The sequence below is a fragment of the Dermacentor variabilis genome, chromosome 6 (genome assembly GCF_050947875.1).
Source record: "Dermacentor variabilis isolate Ectoservices chromosome 6, ASM5094787v1, whole genome shotgun sequence".
Classification (NCBI taxonomy): domain Eukaryota; kingdom Metazoa; phylum Arthropoda; class Arachnida; order Ixodida; family Ixodidae; genus Dermacentor; species Dermacentor variabilis.
The window spans coordinates 144,304,147-144,327,369 of NC_134573.1; the positions used below are offsets into that span (position 1 = coordinate 144,304,147).

Below are 23,223 nucleotides of genomic sequence, written 5' to 3' on the forward strand. Positions count from 1 at the left end.
TACCGATACTGCGCTTTCAGCTAATGAGCGTTGCGTATGCAGCGCCTCGGACAGTCCGTAACTGTCAAGGACGGATAATCGAAAAGGCCCAGTCTTTAAGTGATCGCACCCTAACAAAAACAAATCTCCAAGGCTATGGTTTTGTGTAGGGCAAGCGGCGGAAGCGATTGCAAGAAACAAAAACATTACATGGTCGCGATGTTTTGGACACCACCACACCAGCGAATTCCTGTGAAGCTTCTGCAAGAAGTGACCCCATGTAAAAAAAAAAAAAAAAAAAAAAAAAACAGTACGACGTTTGTGATTGCGTGTCCTAATCCACGTCCCATAGTTCGACGCTCTCTAGAGTTAAAATGCAGATCTTAAAGGCGATGTTATTGCTCGTTGAATGCGGCGGAAACAATTTAGGAAGCCAAAAACACGTCATAGGCGTCGGGTTTTGGACAACACCACTAGCGCCAGCTTACGCGACGCATTCATTTAAAAACTGTAAGATGCAACTACTATGGCTGCTGCGACTACGGTGTATGTAACAAAATAGCCTACAGCCTGTGAGATTTAACCTAGGTAAACACCATAGAGTTTGATATTATTAAAGAATTATTAAACACCTTTCAACATTTTAGCCGCTAGAGAGCAGCGGCGAGCATTCTTCTAGGTGGTTTTATTGTCGTTCATCTCTCCACTTTTGCTTCGGGTTGTTTTCGGTGAACATCGAACATCTTTCTATTGCTGTATCGATTGCGGTGCATTTGTGCATGGCGTCGGATTTGCGTACTCTTTGAGCCGGAAAACTTCAACAATGAAGATAGAAGAAGTTAAAAGTAACACGAAGACTCAGCGCATCGCAGCCCACAGTCATGTCAAAGGGCTCGGCGTTGATGAAAATGGCACGGCGATTCCTGTTGCCTGTGGCTTGGTCGGCCAGGAACAAGCACGGGAGGTAAGCTGCCATCGCGTGGTCTCTGCACGCCGGTGATACGCACCTCATCGCCTTGGCTGAAATGCAGTGTTTTTGTCCTCAAAGCATGTTTGAACACATGTATTGCGTTATTGCTAACTCTAAATGCTTTACTTAGCTCCCCTTTTGCGCAACTAGCTACGGATGTAGCGCTGCACTCATCGTTACATTTGTGTGCTAATTGAAAATGCACGAATTATGACGCGTCTTACCGTCGGCTTAGCGGATTGAAATGCTCGTGGTAACCCATCGTGCTTTTACGTGTCAATGCTTTTGAGCTGCTGCGGCTTGTTGGTCGGCTGCGACTGACGCATATTCATCGCAACCATGCCGCCAAAGACAGTGCCTGGTATGACGTATAGCTACCGCATTTTCATTGAACAGGCCGCCGGCATCGTTGTCGAGATGATAAGGTCCAAGAAGATGGCCGGAAGGGCTGTTCTTCTGGCGGGACCTCCTGGCACTGGCAAGGTGAGCTTTTGGAAATAACAGTACAGTACTACAAGTCTTCTAGTGTATGTAGTCTGTGGATGTACTCCCGCCCCTTTAGTCGAAGGAGCATTTCTCAGAGACCACACTGACTCATCTGTCTACTGCGTTGCTTTACTCGACGAGTAGTGTGTACCAGATAAAATCATGCACCTGCACCTTCACGTGAAAGTGTCGTGTGAGGACACCTTGTATTGTTATTGCAATCTGTTGATCGTTCTCTGCCAGGTTCAGAGCGTTGTATTGCTTTAGTTCACAATTCCAGCTGTTCTTCGTGGTACGAAGTGGCATGGTAGTAAGTAGTTCGCATGACAGGTGTTATAACTTGTGAGCGTCTATGCAGCCAGGCTATCTATATTGAACATATTCAGAGCATTTAAAGGCTGGGACTGCTGTAAGACGTGGCAATGTGGTTGTGTTTCGAACTCCACCCTTTGTAGATGCCTCATATTGTGACACTAGCATGAATTCTGCAGTATCATCATTTATGTACTGCAGTCTTTGATTTAGGTTTGACATTTCTTAATAAGCTAGTGCAGATAAACTTGAGCTGCATCTTTTACTTGTTAGCTTTGCGGCACTGTCACATGTCAGCCAAATATTGTATGCAAGCTGTGACCAGACTGAATGTTTTGCACTTCAGTGAAATGCTTGACAATGTATGTTTTGAGCAAAGACATTACGCTGGGCAACTGTGACACGTTTTTGTGACTGTTCAGTTCAGAGGTGACAAAATACATATCTGAATGCCATGTAGTCATTGCTGGAACTGTTTAATTGTATTTCGCTCCCTCATGTGACATCCAGTTATACATTTGTGGCACAGGATGGGGTGCCCCCACTCATCACCACAATATACGTTGTCCCTCATTTGATAAGCTTTACCTAGCCCAGATACCTCAATATTATGTTACTCTTGTCACAGGCATTATTATTGGGGAATAGTTGTATTTTCCTTTTGGAACACACACATTTAGTATTCTGGTTCTACAAACAGATTTTATGTACCTTTTGTTATGTTTGTTTACAGGGATTGAAATACTTGAAATGAAGCACCCATACAGCTTTATTTCCACCTTGCTGACATTTCTTATAAAATCATAAGCACTGCTCATGCGAGCAGTTTTAGTAAATAAGAGTCAGACTAGGTGGTTACACAGTCCTTGTAAATCTTTTTTAGAGTGTTTGTTCAGCTAGAAAAAAAGAAGAGTGGATTATTAATAAAAAAAATTGCAACTGAAGGTGGGAAAGTTTATGCTCAATTTCTGTCCTGTTCGAACTTGCGGCACCAATAACTCTGTTGCTTGATATGACAAATTTAATGGCCTTGTTGCAAATCTGCACTTTTTTAAATACGTTGCCAGGTGGCACGCTTTATTTTTAGAGACACAATCATCGAGTGACACTCTTGTTTCTTGCGCAGCCCTTCCCGTTCGACTCCTGAGACAACCGGGGACGAAATTCAAAATAAATCAAAAGAAAAAGAAAAAAATTGTACAGTACAAAATTGATGGGTTTCATTATAGATATGATATCCGAGCATAAGTTTAGTTACAAGTTGAGCTACTGACGTGTCTGGAATAATTAGAATTAGAAATCACTGATTGCCACACACCAAAGCACTGAATTTTAGAATTTAGAGACCCGCCACGTGAGCACGACTTTGGTGAAATTCCTGGAAATCCGAAAATAAAAATCAGAAGTAATGGTGTCGCTAATGATGTCACACACAAGAAGGTGGCATGGTATTTACCCGGCTAATTAGTGGAAAACAGTTGCCTCCGAGTTCAGTTCGTGCATTGCGTTCACCTAAATTTAACCTAAAGAACAGCAATGCCGAAATGCAAGTGCCACTAAGAGACACCTAAGTCAAATATTAAGGTTGCCTACCATTTATTTTTAATTTTTTAGACCAAATAGAATTTCTTAAGATAATGAACAATTAGCTAATCTCAGCTGGATTTTGTTGCAATCGTTTACATTTTTCACATTTAAAACACATTCTGTCACGGCAATACTCTGCTGTTGACCAACGGTGACATGTTGCTACTTCTAAGGCATTATCTACCAGTTCAGCCTTAGTAAATATTTGCCTTCAGAGGGAAAATGTCTAGAAGAATGAAAATTCTTAGCTAAGTGCGCGTGTGTGTGATGCATGTGTCAAGTGTGCTCGCTCCTAATGTAGCAAAGTCTTTGATGGATTATACACAGAAATCCGGTACTGAGGTGCTGCATGCTAAAGCATGCCGTTTGTGGATAAATAAGCATGCTTGAATCCACTTCCCTCTAATATACCTGTTATTTTCAGACGGCCATTGCCCTTGCTATATCCCATGAACTGGGCAACAAAGTGCCCTTCTGCCCTATGGTCGGCAGCGAAGTGTATTCATCTGAGGTGAAGAAAACTGAAGTGCTGATGGAAAACTTCAGGCGAGCCATTGGTGAGTGCAGAAGTTTTTATTTACTCGCAAAGCAGCTGTCCTGCGCCTGTCTCGTGAAGATTGTTGCACAGTGTGATCCACGCTTGAAAGTAATGCCTGCTTATACTTAGTCTCGCCAACTCGACACATTGCAGTGGAAGCTATGACTTGCATTAGCCAAATAGGGAAGAAACCGGAACAAGGGCTTCTCCATTGTCCACTTCTAATTGCTTTCCACGGGACATTGACTGAATGGAAGCTTCCTGAAAGGATTAGCAGCGTACAGCCCCTTCATCCCCTTCCATGGACTCATCGGCACTTCAGTACTGACAAAATTGAATGTGCAGTAATTTAGAGGCAACCATGAGAAGTAAGAAGCAGGCAGCGAGGTTATGTAAATCTCTGCTTTATGAAAATGGCCTGTGTCAACAGCGGCAAATGTACGCCTTGCTTTTTTCACACATACAAAATGCTTGTCAGCTTTCATATCTAACTTTATTGTGAACGATGCCTAATTGGAAACACACTCGTAAGGCTGCAGCCACAAAATAATACGATCTCTTATAGGGTTCATCAAAGGGTTGAGTGGGTCATGCTGTACTCCTTGCATGAAGTGTAATTCCGTTCTTTAGGGCGCAGAGTAAGGGGAGGGCACCGACGCTGTGTTGTTTTGTGTATTTGTTTTTGTGTTAATGGAGTTCACTTGTCTTTACAGGTTTGCGAATCAAAGAAACCAAGGAAGTGTACGAAGGTGAAGTAACAGAACTGACACCGTGCGAGACTGAGAACCCTATGGGTGGTAGGTTACTCTTAGTATCTGCTGCTTGTTCAACTTGATATGAGAAATACTTGACTGAGGTAAAAAGACGATAAGGACAGAAAAACGAGGTGGCTGGAACATGCACTACAAACAGTTCATTTATTGTGACCAGAAAATGTATGGTACATATACTTTACCCAACTAACGTAGATTAAGTTAAATGATGACCACTCGCCACCATGGCTCGGTCGTCATGTCGTTTATGGATCCTTAAGGCCCTAGAGGGCATTATATAAGGGAGGGGGGAGGCATTCTAGTGTGTGTTATACAATAATTTCAGAAACAAATGTATAGTACATATACTTTACCCAACTAACGTACATTATGTTCTGATGACCAGTCGCCACCATGGCTCAATGGTTATTTCATTTCATTTATGGATCCTTAAGGCCCTGGATGGCATTATATAAAGGAGAGGGGAGGCATTCTAGTGTGTGTTACAGAATCATTTGAGAAACAACAATTAAAGAACAAGAAAGGTAAACAAGATAGCTGATATATAAACTCAATGGACACAGTGTGGAGTACTGCAATGAAGTCTTCACTTAATTCAGTTTCTGAACACGTGGTTGCAGGTTCGCTTACCAATCATAACAGCTACGTGTTTGTGTACAAGCAAAGGTGCTTGTGGACAGAGAATTATGCATTGTCTTAGGGCCATGTTAAATAACTCATTGTCGAATTTAATTTGAAGTCCTCTACAACAGCATCTCTGGTAACCTATGTGTTGCTTCGGGCAGACATTATAAAATCAGTCATTCAGTCAATTATTGGAATCAAAGTGCCTAAGCATCACTGGGCTATTTGTGTAGATGTTTGAAAGCACCACTTCAAAAACGAACTTTAGTTCAATTGTCACTGTTGTTTCCTGTTGGGTCTGTCTGAAAACGTGGGGCAGCCCTCACATGTCCAATGGTGTCCCTACAGCATCTGTTTAGAACCAGTGACGGAAGTTGTTACAGTAAATTATTTGACCTACTTTGAAACTTGAAAAGCATTTCTTCCTATGGTTTTAAGAGTTTTTACTTTATTAAGCGCACACTAAAGAGAAGCACTAAATAAGCCTAGATTGATAAAGTATTCTTTGGAAACTAAATTTCACAGTAATAGCCTGATTATTAGCAGAGAAATTGAAGGTCAAAGTTTCATTCTATGGATTTCACACCGAAACTCCAGCGCCGGTGCTTCAGTGCGACATTGCGGATTTGAATGTATTTTATTCTATTTGGGCTTCTTTGATTTGGTAAAAGTTACTGAAGTTTGCCTTGTTGAATCTTTAGCTCGTTTAAAACACAATGTAGTCCATTTTTACTGATAAACAATTAACTAGGCCCTCCCAAACGCCGTCAAAATCCATGCCGTCACGGCAAGCAGATGTGGGAACCTCAAGACGGCGTCATCACCTGTCTTTCTTTTGCACTTTTTCTTGTTATAAGAGTGGCATTTTTGGTGGCGTATGATGGTAATTTACTAATGCAGGAGAAACAATTTTTCTCTTTAGTGTCCCTTTAATGCAAAAATAAAAAATAAATAAACAAGAGAAGTCGAACTGTCATGTCAATAGTACCACCTTAATTATCTGTTGATGTAATGACGGAAGAGCCATGTGTAATTGATGAAACTCAAAAGACTCAAGCAAGAACGATGCGACAAGGATAGCTTTAGAGCACTTTGATAGAAAGAGCAAGGTGACTGGTTAAGTGACTTTTACGTGACATCTCTTCTACTAACAAATGAGAAGGGGAACTGAGGGGCCCAGTTTTTGTAAGTCACAACAACATGAGGCCAACAAGCAATGATTCAAGGGAAAGCATACGGGGAATTACCGTATAGACTCATGTAGGGCCACACCCATCTAAGGGCTGCACCCCCAACTTGGCGGCCGGAAATTTGGGGGCAAAAAATTTCCAATGGAGAAGCAGTTGTGTTCCGTGCCCCGATGACATGTGGGCGCATCGGTGAATTTTTGCATGCTGTGTACGTCCATGTTCCGCTACTAGATGGTAAGAGCCAGGGTGTGAACAAGTCACTGGCTGCGCCAGCACCATTTTCACTAAAAGGTTCGCTCCCGTGAAAGGGCTGCACTTCGTCAAAATTGTGAAAAGGAAGTGTGGTCCTTAGTCTGTATGGTACTCGCTTGTTTAATTGAAACGTAGAAATTACAAATAAGGGGAAAGGAAAAGGGACGAAAAAACAAGGGCCACAGGTGGGATACAACTCACGTCTTCGCATTAGGCGTGCGACGCTCTTACCATTGAGCTACCGCAAGGCCGTTTTTCCTTCCACTTTCCTGGCTATTTATGTATGCTGCCGGAGACGCTGCCGGAGACGAGACCCTGGCTATGCAATGAATTAAAAGAAGGGGAACCGAGGGGCCTGTTCTTTATTTTTGTTGTTGTAAGTCACAATAATATGAGGCCAATGACACAAATGAAAGCATGTAGGGAATTACATACCTGTTTATTTAATTGAAATGTAGGAATTACAAATATAAAGGGAAATTAAAGTGGACAAAAAAACAACTGGTTGCAGATGGAATATGAACCTGCATCTTTGCACTACGCGTGTGATGCTCTTACCCATTGAAATACTGTGGCTCATCTGTTCTACTAGAAGTTGTCCAGTGGCTGATCTGTTCCTGGTGTGTACTTGAGTTTACTGAGTTTACTTCTCCAGGTTATGGCAAGACTGTAAGTCACGTCATAATTGGCCTCAAGACTGCCAAGGGTACCAAGCAGCTGAAGTTGGACCCGACAATTTACGAGAGTCTCCAGCGCGAGAAGGTGGAAGTCGGCGACATCATCTACATAGAGGCCAACAGTGGTGCCGTCAAGGTAAGGCTCAATGAGAGCGCGCCAGGGCACATCTCGGCGCTACGTTGGTTTAGGCCCAGGGTTTGACTGGTTTCTGCTGACAGCTTTTTGGCATTTCGTTATCTTGAACTGGTGCGAAAAAGGCTATTAAGATGGAAACACGCATGAGCACTAATTGCTGATTGAAAGTCAAGTGGGCCAGCACAGATTGTATAGTCACATGTAGCAGTGCAAAGAGACATAGCGAGGCCTCATTTGCACATCTATTTTCTGCTTTGTCCTGCCATTGTCGTGGCGGCAGCTCCCATCCGGTAAAATGTCTTCAGGCTAGTTAGCAGGGGACATAAATCACTGCTCTACTTCACCATTGCTGGGTCAACGATGGAGCCGCACCCTGTAACCAACCAGGGAAACTCATGAGCTTTGCCAACTGTAGCTTTTTCACCACAGTCCCTGTGCTCGCTATTGAACTCTCAGGCGCACCAATTTCCAGTCGAGGTATAAACTGTTTTATATTTACTTGCCCTAAGAACCCAAATGTTTACACTGGCACATATGAACTAAAGCCCCTGCATCCACGCGCCACCGCCGCTTTCTTAAGTAGCGAAAACCTTTGTTGTGCGCCGCCTTTTCCCCTCACACCAAATCCTGTTCCAGTATTTCCGGTTCCGGCGTTTCCGCTTCCTGGAGTTGCGCTGCAGGAATTTCCGCTTTGACTGCTGTTAGACGATGGTGAGACGCCCGCGCGTGCTTAGCAGAGCTGTAGCAGTCACCATAAGAAGAATGCAAAGGGGACAAGCTGTTGTATTCCGCTGAAGTAGTTGTTCGCGGTCACTGTTTTCCAAATGCACGAGAAACTGCAGTGGTCTCCAAGCGCCCAGGCACTACATTCCACTGTACGTTGTCGCTTGTGCCACAACCGGTCGCAGGTTGACGCGAAGCAGCGAACATGAGCAGATCGCTGATTACAATAGGCAGTGGTTCTTGGATGGAATCGCATTCACAGTTTCAACCGCAGCTGGTGCAATTAAAGCCTCTCCAGCGACGCGAAAGTAAACAATGCTAAAAAAAAAACGGCACTTCCACTCGGAACAGGAAGCTGCAGCTACGTAAGTTCCGCTTGGCGCCGGAAGTTAAGGGGGTGAGTGGGAGAGGGGCGTGGAGGAGGAGGGCAAGTTGGCGGTACTTAACGTGGTCGGCGGAAACGTGTATGGAGGGGTTTAATATGAACATATGTTTACACTGACACAGGATGCTCAGCACCTAAGGTACCATACTAAGTACTTTCTATGCTTGTGCTTTCCTCTTTTCAGAGACAAGGAAGATCCGACGCTTATGCCACTGAGTTCGATCTCGAGGTGAGTTGTATGAAATCATTTTAAATTCAAGTGAATCACATTGTCAGAATGGTTGTTTCACAGGAACATTACCGCATTTAAGTGCCAAAATTGTGGTGGTGGAAATCATTGGACCATGGTTTTGGTTGAGTACTTGTCAAAAGTTCCATGCTTCAAAACTTGGGACAGAAGAACAGTATCATGTGCAAGCTATGGCGCAGGGCAGTATAGAAGACTATTTAGAATACAGCTGCAGGCAAATTTTGGGGGCATCTTACATATCTATGGCACTTGTTGTATAGACTTGTGCAAGAGCTGCATTTATATCTTTCTTGCAATTTTGGCGAAGTGCCGCCCTTACATGGCACCGAACCTTTTGGTCAAAATTGTGCGCACTCCGTATCCACGGATGTACTGTTTTGTCAGAGGTCAATACGCAGCTCTCGCCATCTAATTAGTGGCATGCGGAAGTACGTAGTGTGCGAAAATTCGCCGGTGCACACCCTCTGCATCCGGACACCGAACACGATTGCTTCTCCGTTGTAAATATTTTTCTCAGAATTTTAGGCTGCCAAGTTGGGGTTGCGGCCCTTATACTAGTCTGTATGGTATCACTGTTTGCTGACGTGTAGCAACCCTGGTGCTTACTGGCTTGACATTGCATCTGCGTTTAGTGTAGTGCACTTATAATTTCATTTCTTGCAATTGTAATGTTCTGTAATCATTGGAATGTAACTTTTTGTATTTTTGTACTGTTAAACCTCAGTATAATGAAATCAGTGAAATCGGCAATTTGCTTCATTATATATAAGTTTGACTTTTTTATGCAAATAACTACAGTCACGGATAATATTTGTTGCACTTAGGAGGTCACCAAATTTTCGGAATCATTGGGCAATTGGAAAAGGCAAACTTGAATGATAAAAAAAAAAAGATCATTTTGTTGAATTTGAGAGTTGGCGACGTAAAATACCATTTCATTCCTTGTCAGTGGTACATATCTTCACATCGGCGGTACTACAGTGCGAGTCCTTCACTGCGGCAAGCGCTAATGAGTCACAAGATGAGAATTGCAACTTCAGCACTGCTTTTGGGCAAAATAGAAACAGCATTTGCTGACTCATTCAGTAAGTAAACGCGTGTTGACAAAGTAGGCATTTGGGGGTTTATTGTTTTCTTGATACCCTCAATAATTCAAGATTCCTTTAATTTGGACATTTTTTGTAGTCTTGTGTAATTGTAATTGACAAGGTATTATTGTACAAGCGAAGTCAGCCACGCTTTCATGTCCACTCAGCCCTCGCGGCTGGTGGTGCCTCAAAGTAGCAAAATCAAAGTAGTAAGCTGTCATACTAAGAGGTTGTGTATATTTGGCTCATGTTAGCTTTGCAAAAGTGGGTTATTTCCACTAGTTGTCTGTTCTTGCCAACTTGTGCCGTTTTATACCTAATCAATTTGACCCTGTACCATCTGTCACTCATCGTATTTGCTGTCAAGCAATAAGCTCAGGATTGGGGGTGGAACCTATAAAAGAGTGCACCATCCCCCCCCCCCCCCCCCCTGTTCCCATACCTGTGCCCCTTGCTACCAAGAGGCTGGCTTTCCTTTTAGACGTCCAGTGGTTAAGTGTGTTACACAGGCGAAATTCCGCCAGCAGCATGAAATTACCACAAAATTCGGCACAAAATTAGACACACTTTCATAGATTAGATAGAAATAAATGCTAAGAACCATGTTTGCTCCTGCACAGCCAGCAGTATAGTATTCGATTTGTTTCAAATAACCATATCCAACCAGATATTTGAAAATTTTCAAATACATGGCTTTTGAATCGAATGCGAATGATTAAAAATATCATATTCGACAATATTCAAAATTTTTGAATATTCGCACACCCCTAGTCCTTGGTGGTCCTCAGTATCGTCCGATTCACACACGAGGTTGCGCAATCGCATCCTGGACACAGCGGCCGCATTTCGATTGGGGCGAAATGCGAAAACACCCATGTACTTATATTTAGGTGCATGTTAAACATCCCCAGGTGGCCCAAATTTCCGGAGTCTCCCATTATGGCATGCCTCATAATCAGATCGTGGATTTGGAACGTAAAACTTCATAATTTAGTTTTTTTAACACATTACTTATGATGTCCTCGTCGGTCGTCTCCTTGTGCACAGCAACGTCTTTATCGGCGCAAACAAGCTAGTCGACACTGAGGCTATCTGGAACTTCATTTTCCGCAGCACAAAGTTTGCCCCATGCATTAATCAGTAACAGCTGGGCACTGCGCCAGCAGCACTGTCATCGAGTGCACCTTCAGGCAAATCTTCCTCCGATGTCGCTGGATCAGCGCGTGATGCTTGCCGAGTGGCAATAAAGCCGGCGTGTTTAAAACAATTTGGAAATGATGTCCACACACTTCACCGCATCAATTCCGAGCAAGCCGAGAACGTAGGCTTGTAGGCTTGTTCATTCGTTCATCCAGGCTATTTGCTTGCATTGATAATCGTCGTCGATGGTTTGTGCAAAATTTCTTCTCCATTAAACTCCAAATTCGAAATTTTGTGCTCCGAAATAGAGCTTCCTTCCCCCTTGGCCTGCTCTAAATTTAAATTTTCCTGCTCCAAAAATTGCTTCAAATCCTATTTCAGCTTCGCACCCCTGTAATTCGCTGTGTCACAATTCAACAAGGTGTCCCCCTAGATTCGTGAACAACCACAGACGTAGCTTACAACATGCTCCGTGGTCACATGTTTCCTCTCACCGGCCATGCAGGCCCAGCGGCTATGGCTTTCTGTTGCTGAGCACAAGGCTGCATGCTCGGTGCCTAGTCATGGCAGCTGCATTTTGATGGGCTTGTGTGCGTAGGTTTAGGTGCGTGTTAAAGAACCACAGGCAGTCAAAATTAATCCAGAGCCCTCCACTACAGTGTCTCTCGCGGTCCCGGTGTTGTTTTGGGACATTAAGGCCTGCGAATCAATCAGTCATGTTCCCTTTCATATTTTTTTTTATTTTTGTGAAGCCGTACTGTCCACATCCCTTTGCTCTGCAATGCTTAATTTTGGTAAATTATTTAAATCTCTAGTAGATATGCCTTGTAGGTAAATTTCAGCTGGAGCTGATATGGGAAACTCATTGTATTTGTTTCGGCATCTAAGGTCCATTTGTCCCTTTCAGGCTGAAGAGTATGTGCCGCTTCCTAAGGGAGATGTCCACAAGAAGAAGGACGTCATACAGGATGTTACACTCCATGACCTGGATGTTGCTAATGCCAGGCCTCAGGGCGGCCAGGATATTTTGTCCATGATGGGCCAACTGATAAAGCCTCGCAAGACAGAAATCACTGGTGCGCAAGTTAAAATATTGAATTTTCCATGTTTACTTGTCATGTGAACACTGTCAACGCCTGTCCTTTGATTGCTTCAGCTGTGGTACTGCTGCACTGTACCATGGTAGTAATGCTTCGGGACAGGCCCACACTGTTTAGGACAGTGACATTTGCTTACACATTTTGTTGAAATGCATCTGAGAACAAAGGGCGTGTTACAGATTCTTGAACATCAATCCACACTTTGTTAGACCGGCTTGAACGTCGTTTTATAATAACTGCACTTAGTCGGGACTTCCGAAACACACTCTAAGCCCTGTATTCATGAACGGGCATAGACTTAAAGCTCTTACTTCACTCCCTAATGGAGATGATTTATTGGCATCCCCTTTGAAACAGGGTGGTGACAAACTGTCACCGAGCCTGCTTGAGTTTATCAGGTATGCTATGCAAGCTTTTCATTCTAGCATATTTCACAACTAGCGTTAACAACACTTAATATGCACAATTCCACCTATCAGCTGATGGAAACACTGTAGTTCAGAAGTGTTTCTCAGTGATTCTACAAGAAATTTATTGAGAAATACATATTGGGCCTGATGTATTTCGGTAGGTGACTGGAGCACCTTGGCAATTTTTCACGGAATTGCTATAGAGTGTCATTAAAGCACAGTGACTGCTTCAGTTGAAGGGCATCACTGCCATCAACTTCCTTGCATTGAGGTGGGCTATCAAGTGGAGGAGTGTTATAAAGCAGCACTCGTAACTGCTCCTAAGACTGAATTTCATGTGCATCAAGCTTGTCGCCACCATTTTACTGTATAATCTCTTCAGGTGCCGCGCGTACAACTATACATTCCAAGATGAGGTCTTAAAATAAGTATCATGAATCAAACTACAGTGAAATCTCTATGAACGTAATTCGCTTAAACGGAACTGCCGCATAAACGGAACACCATCCTCAAGGTTGGTTGGTTTTGTATTCGTGCAATGCTCTCTGCAATGTTTCTCAGTGAATGTAACTCCTCATAAAGTGAACCGATTTCTCTTGTTCCTTGAGGTTCCATTTAAAGAGAGTCCGTTGTAATGATGTTTGAAACATGTTACATACACATATCTCCCAACGCTTCCGAATTTTCCGTAAAATGTACGAATTTCGAGCAGTCTTAGGATTCTACAAATCTTGCTTGAAATTTTACCAAAAACATTTTATTTGTGAAAAAAGAACATCAAAATGTAGTAAAACTACACCCTGGTACCTCGTGCCGCCACGTATGTGTGGTATCATCAGCAGCTGCAAGGTTGTAGTGACTTCTGTCATCAACTAGGAGGATCACAAATCCATATCCAAAGCTCGATAGTGCCGTTATAGTGCCTATAGTGTCTCCGCAAACCTGTAGCCATGCTGTTGCCTTTGTTCGTGCAAGTGCATGGGTTTGGACTTCAGTCAGCTTCAGTCACTGCAGTGTTGGCCTGGCCTTTTGTGTGACTAGCTGCCGCGTCTGACGCAGTGCGACTCCGGCCTGTAGCAGCTTCGCAGTGCAATGGCGGGCTCGAAGCCCCGACAGTACTTGCAAGTGTTTTTGAAATCATACACAGCAGAATTTCCGTGCTTCGTGCCGTCGAAGAAAGGGGAGATGTTCGGATTCTGCGCCACGTGTGCCTGTGATGTGAACATCTCGCATAGCAGCAAGTGTGACATCAAGGTCCACATCGCTTCGAAAAAGCATCAGGGATACGTGCGAGCTGCGGACAGCCAGCCATGCCTAGCAAGTTTTGTACGCAGCAACAACAACCTCGGTGTGATTTGTGCAGAATGCCTCTTCACGGCGTTTTTAGTTGAGCACAACATCCAGCTGAGTGTCAGCGACCATGCTGGACCGCTTTCCCAGAAGATCTTCCCCAAGTGCAAAGCAGCGAAACGTTACGCCTGTGGACGAACAAAGACAATGTCAATTGTTCTGGAAATGGCCACCAACGCAGAGATTCCTTTGCTGGATGCCCTAAAACAGCAAGTATTTTCGATCGCTGTGGGTGGCAGTAACAATAGGCATATGCAGCTTTACGCTATTGTTGTGATATATTTCATTAAATGAATAAAGTCGAAAGCCGCCTTCTTTGTCTCTGGGAAAATCCAAGGGGAAGTGACGGGTCACAAGATTGCAAATCTTGTTCTGGACGAGATGAAGTCTCGAAATTTGCTGTGGAAACTTGTTGGCTATGTGTTCGGGCAATGCCACTGTCATGATCGGCAAGAAAAACAGTGTTTCTATTGTATTGAGAGAGGCTCAACCAGGTTTGATAGCGGTTGGTTGCCCGTGCCATCTCCTCAACTTGGCCGCCCAAAAAGGAGCTTCATGTCTTCCTGTAAAGGTTGATGAAGCTTTGGTTAACATATTTTTTTTAACCTAGAGAAAAGCTCGAAACAGAAAGATTGGCTTAGAGATTTAAGAAAAAATGCATGTCGCCGATGTCAGAAAGATGTTGAAGCATTCACCGACACGTTGGCTGTCGTTGGGAAAGTGTTTGAAGGGGCTGCTCGACCAGTGGAGATCACTACTCAGCTTTATCTGGAACAAAGCAGTGCAACAAGCAGGGCTTGTTTTTGGAGTCATACCAAATTTTGACTTCCTCAAACCCTCAAGAACCCTGCACTGACTACAAAGTCTGCTACACATCTTCACAAGCCTGCTGCAGCCCTCGGGGGGGAGGGGGGGGGAATAGCACCATCGGCGATGAACTCTCGCTGAAGAGCAAAAGAGCTCATTCTGAACCTCAAACAAAAAACTGAAACTTCATACCAAGGATTCTGGGGAAACCAGCCATGTGACCAGTGAAAAGTGCCCGTTTTATTTTTTCTCATTGGAGCTAAACAGGGCATGCTGTCTTTTTCTCCAAAACGTTATACCACTTTTTGAGAAGGCAAACTACCTTCTTCAGGCACAGGCTCCTCAGATTAGACAGTTTTAGCAGAGTGTTTGCTTGCGCTCCGCTCTGCACATGTTTCCCGCGCACCGGTGGCTGCATAGAATACACTGATTTCGCTTCTCTAACAAGCGCGTCTCCCAGAGATGCCACTGACATGCTCTCAGCTTGGCGGTAAAATGATTACAAAAGCAACTACACGCCCCCTGACGCACCGCTAAATCAGGTTCCTAGCAGAACGTGGTCAGCGTCCTACGTTCCGCTGCCGCTATGTGTGCTGTGCGCACGCGTATCAGTGTTCCCGAGCTGCGTGCCAATTGTTGTGATAGGCCGGTCTGAGCGGAGCGGATCGTAAACGCTCTGCTAAAACTCTCTATTCATGTAGTGAGGGGCCTCTTGAACCGCCATTTCGAGGATCTCCTGAATAGATTTGTGTGCCTAGATGTTGTTAAGGCATGTCATTCATTGCTGGAAGTTGACTATGGAGCTGCAGAGAACCAGAAAGGTGATGAAGACAGTCATTGGCAGCACAACCTACTCTGTGGTTAAGACTCTGAGTTGGATTGAGTGGGAGCAGTTCTTCTCTGCTTTACGTCTGTACTTAATGGCAGCATGCGATTACATTCGCCACGAATTCCTGCTAGAAAACGTCAATCTCAACATGGCTGAAGTTGCTCAAATACAAGCTCTGGAAGCTGCTTCATTCAACAGCGCACATCATTTTATTATGGCATTCCCTGCTATCCTACCCCAGCAGAGTTGCGAATCAAAAGAAGAAGCAATAGACGCATGTGAAGCCGAGTTTGCCAACTTGCAAGCATATCAGCTTCCAGCCGACATATTGAATGAGCCAAGGTGCAACGTGCAGTGGTCGCAATTAGGAAGCGTTCGAAGTGTCGACGGATCACTCAAGTTCCACAGAATTTCAATGGTTATGCTGGGTATTCTCACCATTCCCCACGGCAATACTGAATGTGAGAGAATATTCAGCACTGTGAACAAAACTCGAACGGAGTTTCGCTCATCTGTGTGTGAGAAAACACTCAAAAGTCTGCTGATGGTCAAGGGGCACCAGAGTGGTACTTGCTTTGAGCAAACCTACATGAAGTTTCTGAAGCAGGCAAAGTTGGCAACAGCAAAATCATTGCAAATAAGCTTGTCGGAAAAGGTAAATCCCTATAAAAAAAAGTGCTGCTGCACACGCCTCCCCCCCTCACCCCCCATCCCTATAGTTTTACGAATTTCCACATATTCAGGTATGCAGGTATGCATACATATGTGACACTTCTGGTTGTGCCTACTATGTGAAAAAAAAAGTAAGAGCTTGTGCGTCTGGCTGTTTGTTCACATCACATGCAGTCAGGCAGTGAATTCGATTATTATCGTTGATATTTTTTTCCCCATTGCTTTTGAAGTGGCTAGTAAGTGCAGTCACAACATACACAAGCTAGCCTTCTTTCTTCTCTCTCTCTTGGGAATGTCGCATGTTCACTTCAATAAAGAAAAAAAAATCAGGAGAAACAAGAAGAGTAAAAATGCAGCACACACCTGTCCTCTAAGTCAGTGATGCTCTTTTTTATTTTTTTTATTATTTTTTTTTGGTGCACATCGAGTATGAAAAACTGTGTTGACATTAAATTCCCTGCCACAAGTTGCACCAGCCACCAGGTGTGAGATGCAGAACGAGGGTCTATCCATTGTGTGACTCCGATTTCCTTGTTTGCTACACTGGATTAATGAAAGGATAAAGGAAGGATTAGCAGCATGCAGTAGACAAGCCCTTCTCCCTGAGCACAGCCAGTTTTCATTACTGATTAGCTTGCACGACCCATAGCTTTCACTGCAGTGCATGGATTCAATGAGGCTTGCTACAGTAGGCTGCATAGTAGATGACTGGCGTAGTTTCTGGATTGGTCTGCCCTCCAAAATTAGTGGCAAGTTCAGAAACGTTCGCGTTCTGTGCTGTGACTTTCACTTTTGTTCTCTTTTAGTGCATTCAGCAAATTAGGTGTCCACGATGTAAAATGCTGTTTAACACTGCTGTCACAACCTATGCTGAACAAGTAACAACGTAGAGTTTTAGCTTGCCCCTATACGTATTATCCTTCACGGAATACTGGGTTACCATTGACATGGACAGCCGTGTTTATGGCATGATTTGTGGTGCAGAGTTTAACTGTAGTAGAAACAGCTATTATTGCAGTGACCAACCATGTTCTACTTAGTTGTTGGTGTAAACTGTTGGAAATTACTAATTGCTAACATGCACTCCCTGTCTTCTGTCTCTCTTTCTTTCTTTCTTTCTTATTTTTTTTTTTTTGCAAGAACACTCACATAACGCAGAAGTGCTTCCAACATGTTGTTGTTCAACAAACCATCACAGGATAACATTGCATAAGGATGGATAGGTGGGCTAGTTGGTAATGCATTATAATAAAAAGAGCGCTAAAGATGCAAGGGACGAAGAAGAAACACACCCCATGCGCATGTTTGGTGTGTGTTTCCTCTACGTCCTTTGTGCTTTTGGCGCTCTAAGCTTTCATTATAATACATCACAGGATGTCGCTACCAGTATCGTTACTGCAGTCGTGTTCTCAAGAAACCCAATATTTCATGGGGTAGTACATATAACCGACAAAGCACAAGCTAAAACTAAGCTTACTATTATTGCAAATTAATAGTTCAGCATTAGCCAACTCAAATAGGTCATTGGTGTGCTCTCTTCATTGTTGTCGTTCATTTGTTGCCTGCAGACAAGCTACGCAAGGAGATCAACAAGGTGGTGAACAAGTACATAGATCAGGGCATTGCTGAGTTGGTGCCTGGAGTACTCTTTGTTGACGAGGTTCACATGCTGGACATTGAGTGTTTCACCTACCTCCACCGCGCCCTGGAATCCTCCATAGCACCTATCGTCATCTTTGCCACCAATCGTGGCCGTTGCACTATTCGGTAAGCTGCTTTTAACAAAGCTTTGCTTAACAATACTCCTTTAACCTTGTTTTCACATTTCGTATGGGCTCTGCAGCTGTTGTTGGAAGAACTGCCATGAGCCAGACAAAAGACAATGGAATACTATACTAACTGAGAAAAAAAGTATTGCTGCATTCACTGGCCCAATTTATAGAGATTCTGTGGCCTGGTATGTTGCTCTCGCTGTAGACGAAAAAAAATGCATTTGTAGTAATTACGCTGCACTTATTTCAATTGTGTGTGGTATTGATTTGAACATCAATTATTTGAAGTTGCTGTTGAGCATTCTGTTGTGTGCACTGTCTTGAAGAAGTGGCATAGTAGGAGAAAATATCAGTGTATGGCCAAAGTACACCCACTATATCTTTTTATAACTTTTTATTTTGTAACCATTTTCAAGTAGTCAACTCTTATCTACAGTTTATCTGAATTTCAGGGTGATACGAATTCCTAAAAAGCCCTGGCCTTTAAAAGCACTCACTGCGGCATGCATTGAGCTCTGGCAATGTAGATAAAAAAGCAAGCAAAGTTTTACGCATGCTGCAGTTGTCTACTTAGTGACACTGATAGTTAAAGATCCAGAAAAGTGTCAGTGACTTCTTTAAATTAAAGCACAGTCACCAACCGATAATTTAGGCAGCTCTGCTGCACCACCACTAGCCCCACAGACCTAATATATAAGGACGACTGAAATTTCAGACATCTTACCGAACGCCGTTTGAAAATTTGAACCCTGCCTACATGACAGCCTGTTAATTTGACTACCGAGTCGGAAGAGAAAGTGCAGTATTCTTGTTTCAATGCATTGCTGGCGTGGTTGCTGTCCTTATCACTGGTGCCTCCTCAAAAACGAAAGTAGAGGAGCCTTGTCTGTCCGGTAGCCCCCGGCAACACCCAAACCCCCCATACCACGAGACATGCCAAGCCAAGCCGCTAGCCACTGTAAAGACTATTTGTCATGTCAGCGGTGCGAGTTCCATGTGTTCGTTGTTAGTTCCTTGCGTTAAACAGTGACACGGTTTTGATGGCACAGAATCATCAAGCAGCTTCAGATCATGTCAACTCTCCCTTGATGGCGGCACCGACAAGGGTGGCGATTATGTGTGGGAAGTACTACCGGACAGTGGTGCAAAGAAAGCTGCGATAATTCTGCTATTGGAACGCAATTATCATCCTTTGGTGCAGCGGGAAACTTGTTAGGAAGCAAACTGGAGCATTGGCTATGCAAACTCACATGAAAGTCATCGGCTGCGTCGTGATGCCTTCGTTCCTCACCAAAAGTGCATGTGTTGACCTTACTTTCGTCTATTTGTAGCGACATTGTGATAATGGTCCAAATAAAGGCTGACCAAGTCGTAGATAAGTACTTGTAAATGTAGCAACACATTGATAAGCTTTTTGGGCTGCTTATGGAATTAAGTCACTTATTTTTTCACAAATTCAATACTTTGGACTCGATTACTCACATCTTTAGGCAGTCTTCGTCACGTCCAATGATCAGTCCGTGACTGGAATCACCATATATAAACGAGACTGTCATGTTGTCATTGTGGTTTATTGTGAACCATGCAAAGCTTTAGCAATATGAACATATTTCGAGGTGCTAAGGAATTCGTGTTGTTGAAATTTCACTGTACTATAGTATTACCTTTGGCAGCTCTAATATGGTGTCAAGTTGAAATTCCATCTTCCATTTTCTAGGGGAACTGAAGATGTTGTATCTCCTCATGGTATCCCCCTGGACTTGTTGGATCGGTTGTTGATCGTGAGGACAATGCCATACACAAGAGAGGAAATGGTTCAGGTTAGATCAATTTTTTAGATCATGCAGGTTATCGCCTTTCGCCTTGCTCATGGCTGTGTGAAATTCACTTGCGCATTACTCTTTCTTGCTCGCAGATTCTCAGAATAAGGGCACAGACAGAGGGAATTGAGATCGACGAAGAATCTTTGCAGGAACTGGGAGAGATCGGTACACGCACCACACTCAGGTATATCCGCCCGACATTGTAGTATCTGCGCTAGATGCTGTTCCTGGGCAACGATGAGTAATGACAGGAATGCATAGGGTGTGATACTCAACCGTGAGGTTTTCAACACCACCTCCGTTAATTCTTTAGTTCAGACAGCTTTTAAAAAAGATATGTGTAAAGAATAGTGATGTCCCCACCTACTAGGTGGATTTCAAGAAGAGACTGTCATTATTTGCATGACGAGTTGCAATGTCCAGTTAGCTGATCAATGTATTTTCACTAATTGACTGTTTAAATATTCACTTTAGGCCACATGTTGAAATTGAAATATTGAAGTCTGGTCTGCTTAGAAGAAATCCTGAGGCTAGCATCACCTTTCAAGATATGTGTCTCTGAGAAATGCTAATAAGTGCATAGGCATTGCAGTCGTGATCATATTGAACTGCGGTAGGTGTGCTTTTGGGAAACGTCAAAGCACTTTTTAGCAGATTCGATGGACAGATATATTGAAAGTGGTGCTAGTCTTAGGATTTCTGTTAAAGGGCCCCTCACCAGGCCCCATAGAAAATTTTGTTTATACGCTGGTTTATACACATAATGTGGTCCGTTTCCCTATGCAAAGATGAGCCGATTGTGCCGCACCCTTTGCCACACCACAACTAACTTGGCGCACTTCTATGGAAAAGCCTATATTCACCACACAATCCATCACAGACCACCACGTGGTTCATGTTAGCAAGTATGAAAGGCCAGCGACCCCAGAGTTTCACCATGCAGTTTACCACACACCGGTGTTCCCCAACACACAAGAAAATTGTGGAGATTCACAGTCAGTCCATGTGGCGCCCACCTACGAGCACTGTGCGACAGCACCACGCATGAAGCAGGTGGAGGTTGTGTTTTGCAAACCAAGGTCACTGCACGTGCACTGAACACGTCACGCTCTGCTGCTGTGGGCACGGTGTGACGTACCCCGCGAGAGGTCTATTGCTGCACTCGCATGACGTGAACTCGTATGCGGTGCAGCGCCTCGGACTGCTGTCAAGAAAAGGTGTAGAAGGTGTAGCTGAATATAAAGAGATCGCGCGTAAACGTGCTCAGAATGTAGCTAGCAAATATGGTTCATTTGTTATAAATTTGCAAACCAACATTTCAAAAAATGTTTTCATGCAGGTATGCCGCACAGCTGCTTAGTCCATCGAGCCTGCTCGCCAAGGTTAACGGTAGGACATCCATCCGCAAGGATGATGTCAAGGAGGTCAACGACCTCTTCCATGATGCCAAGTCCTCGGCCAAGATTTTGGCAGAAAACAACGACAAATACATGAAGTGAAGAACGTGTTATACCATTTAGTCTTCTATGGGCGCCATCACCACAACCACTTCGTCTCTTGTGTTTAAAGCCATTAAAACCTGCATCACATCCTCTTCTGCTTACAAACATTGTCCAGTCACCCGAAAGCCAGGTATTGGGACTGAGGTGCATGCATTCTGTGGGAACTGCTGTGGCATTTTGAGTTGAACTACACTTCGTGCTGTTCATAATTGTACAATAAAAATTAAACAGCGAATTCTGTCAGCAATAAAGCATCATTTATTGCCAGAAGTCCTCTGGTCTAAGGAGCTCTCTTGCATGTGGTTTTCCATCAATAAAAAGTGCCTTAAAGAGATAGCCCTTGAAGCCAAATTAAGTTTGCTTAGGCATTTACAGATATGTTAATTTTAGTTAGGGCCTGGTGTCAGTTCATTAGTCTGCAGATTTTACACCACAGTAGTAAAATGTCTAAAACATCTAGTTTAGAAATTCCCAGTTCATAAACAACTGCAAGTGCCATTTGCATATTTTTAATCAAAAAAAAAAAAAAAAGCAAGAGGTTAAATTCCCCAGCAGGTCCAAGTTCATTTTATATCAAAATGATGCAAGCAGGCCTGAGCCAAATATGGACAAACTTCACTTGGAAGTGCCTGTGCCTCCCTTTTTCCTTGCTAACAGCAGGCATACTTTTAGTGATTCATATATTGGTTCTTTTCACATGGCTATGTGTTTTCTGAGTAATGTCATTTTGAAATAACCATATTGCAGTGATTTATTTTGGTTGTTTATTTCTTTAACAGCTTCAGTTTTCTTTTTTTGGTGGCTATGGTAAGCACAGGGTGCAGGTTTGTTTCCTAACTACAGCACTAACATTCCAATGGGGGCAGAATGGAAAGAAGAGAAAGAAAGAAAAAAGTAGCATGCTTGGCCCCAGCAGGTGGAAAAGAATGGAGTCCTCCCACCACTGCAGCATCTCGTAGCTCATATGTTTGCTTTGGTAAGTTAAACCCCATAATGTAATTTTTATATCACTTCACTTTAGTTGACCTAGATGCTGAGCAAAACCTTTCTGCTCCAGTGCATACTCAAGGATGAAGAAAATAACAGCAAACCTAATGTATTAGAATAAATGTACCATTCTTATGAAATCGTCACTGTGGCTGTGTTGCCCTGGTATTGTGTTGGAAATGAACTGGGCTGCGTTTCAGACCAGTCGCACAACAATTCGTGTTCATCATTCCCAAAGCTTTGTGTTCACTGGCCACAGATAGCAAAAATGGGGCTCTATAAAGGAATACCAAAATCTGTAATTGTCCTTTTGTGTATTCTGGGACGTCGCATGCCTCCAATCGCAAAAATCTAATGACTGCCTGCTATTTCTTGATAGTGAACAGGCAGACGTGCTGTCATCTGCAGTAGAGTGAAAACTACCTATGGAGGTACAAACTTCCAAACATCATCTGACTGTAGCTTGACTAACTTTGTTTATATTATAAATAGACGAACCTACAACTTCACCGTGACAGCAAATCAGTGCCAAGTCCGGATGCCAGGTACAGTGGTACCCTTGCTGACCACCACCATGCTGCTAAAAGAGTTCCTTTACCTACACTCTGCGTGTTCTTTCGAACAAACCAGAAGTTGCAAGGAAAACAGAGGCTTGAAGTGATTAACAGAATATCTCTAGAGCCAACATTTCGACAAGGGGACTTGTTTTCATTAGGGCAGCGACAGGTATGCTCGTAGTCATTTGAACAGGCAAGGTTGTTAAATCAAAACTTTATTATTATGTTTTACCCCTGCCTTTTTGGGGCTTTATTCTTGATGCGTCATAGTTCGTATGTTGGTGCACATTGAGTGGCCAAGTTA

The 23,223-nt window shown here is 43.4% G+C and overlaps 1 protein-coding gene across 1 annotated transcript; it reads left to right on the forward strand.

Annotated features, from left to right (window-relative positions):
• The first annotated feature begins 723 nt into the window (after positions 1-723).
• On the forward strand, positions 724-21,467 carry pont (RuvB-like helicase pontin). The gene is made up of 11 exons (XM_075696109.1): positions 724-943; positions 1,346-1,432; positions 3,759-3,891; positions 4,586-4,669; positions 7,367-7,524; positions 8,817-8,861; positions 12,018-12,186; positions 17,847-18,045; positions 19,768-19,870; positions 19,966-20,057; positions 21,213-21,467. The coding sequence occupies exons 1-11, from the start codon at positions 803-805 to the stop codon at positions 21,370-21,372; spliced, it is 1,371 nt and encodes a 456-aa protein (XP_075552224.1). The 5' UTR covers positions 724-802; the 3' UTR covers positions 21,373-21,467.
• Positions 21,468-23,223: the final 1,756 nt, after the last annotated feature.

Bases quoted from the DNA above. Each gene is read 5' to 3' on its own strand.
- pont (XM_075696109.1), top strand. From the start codon at position 803: ATGAAGATAGAAGAAGTTAAAAGTAACACGAAGACTCAGCGCATCGCA. The intron at 4,670-7,366 runs GTAGGTTACTCT...TTACTTCTCCAG, and splicing joins GACTGAGAACCCTATGGGTG to GTTATGGCAAGACTGTAAGT. The intron at 8,862-12,017 runs GTGAGTTGTATG...TGTCCCTTTCAG, and splicing joins CCACTGAGTTCGATCTCGAG to GCTGAAGAGTATGTGCCGCT.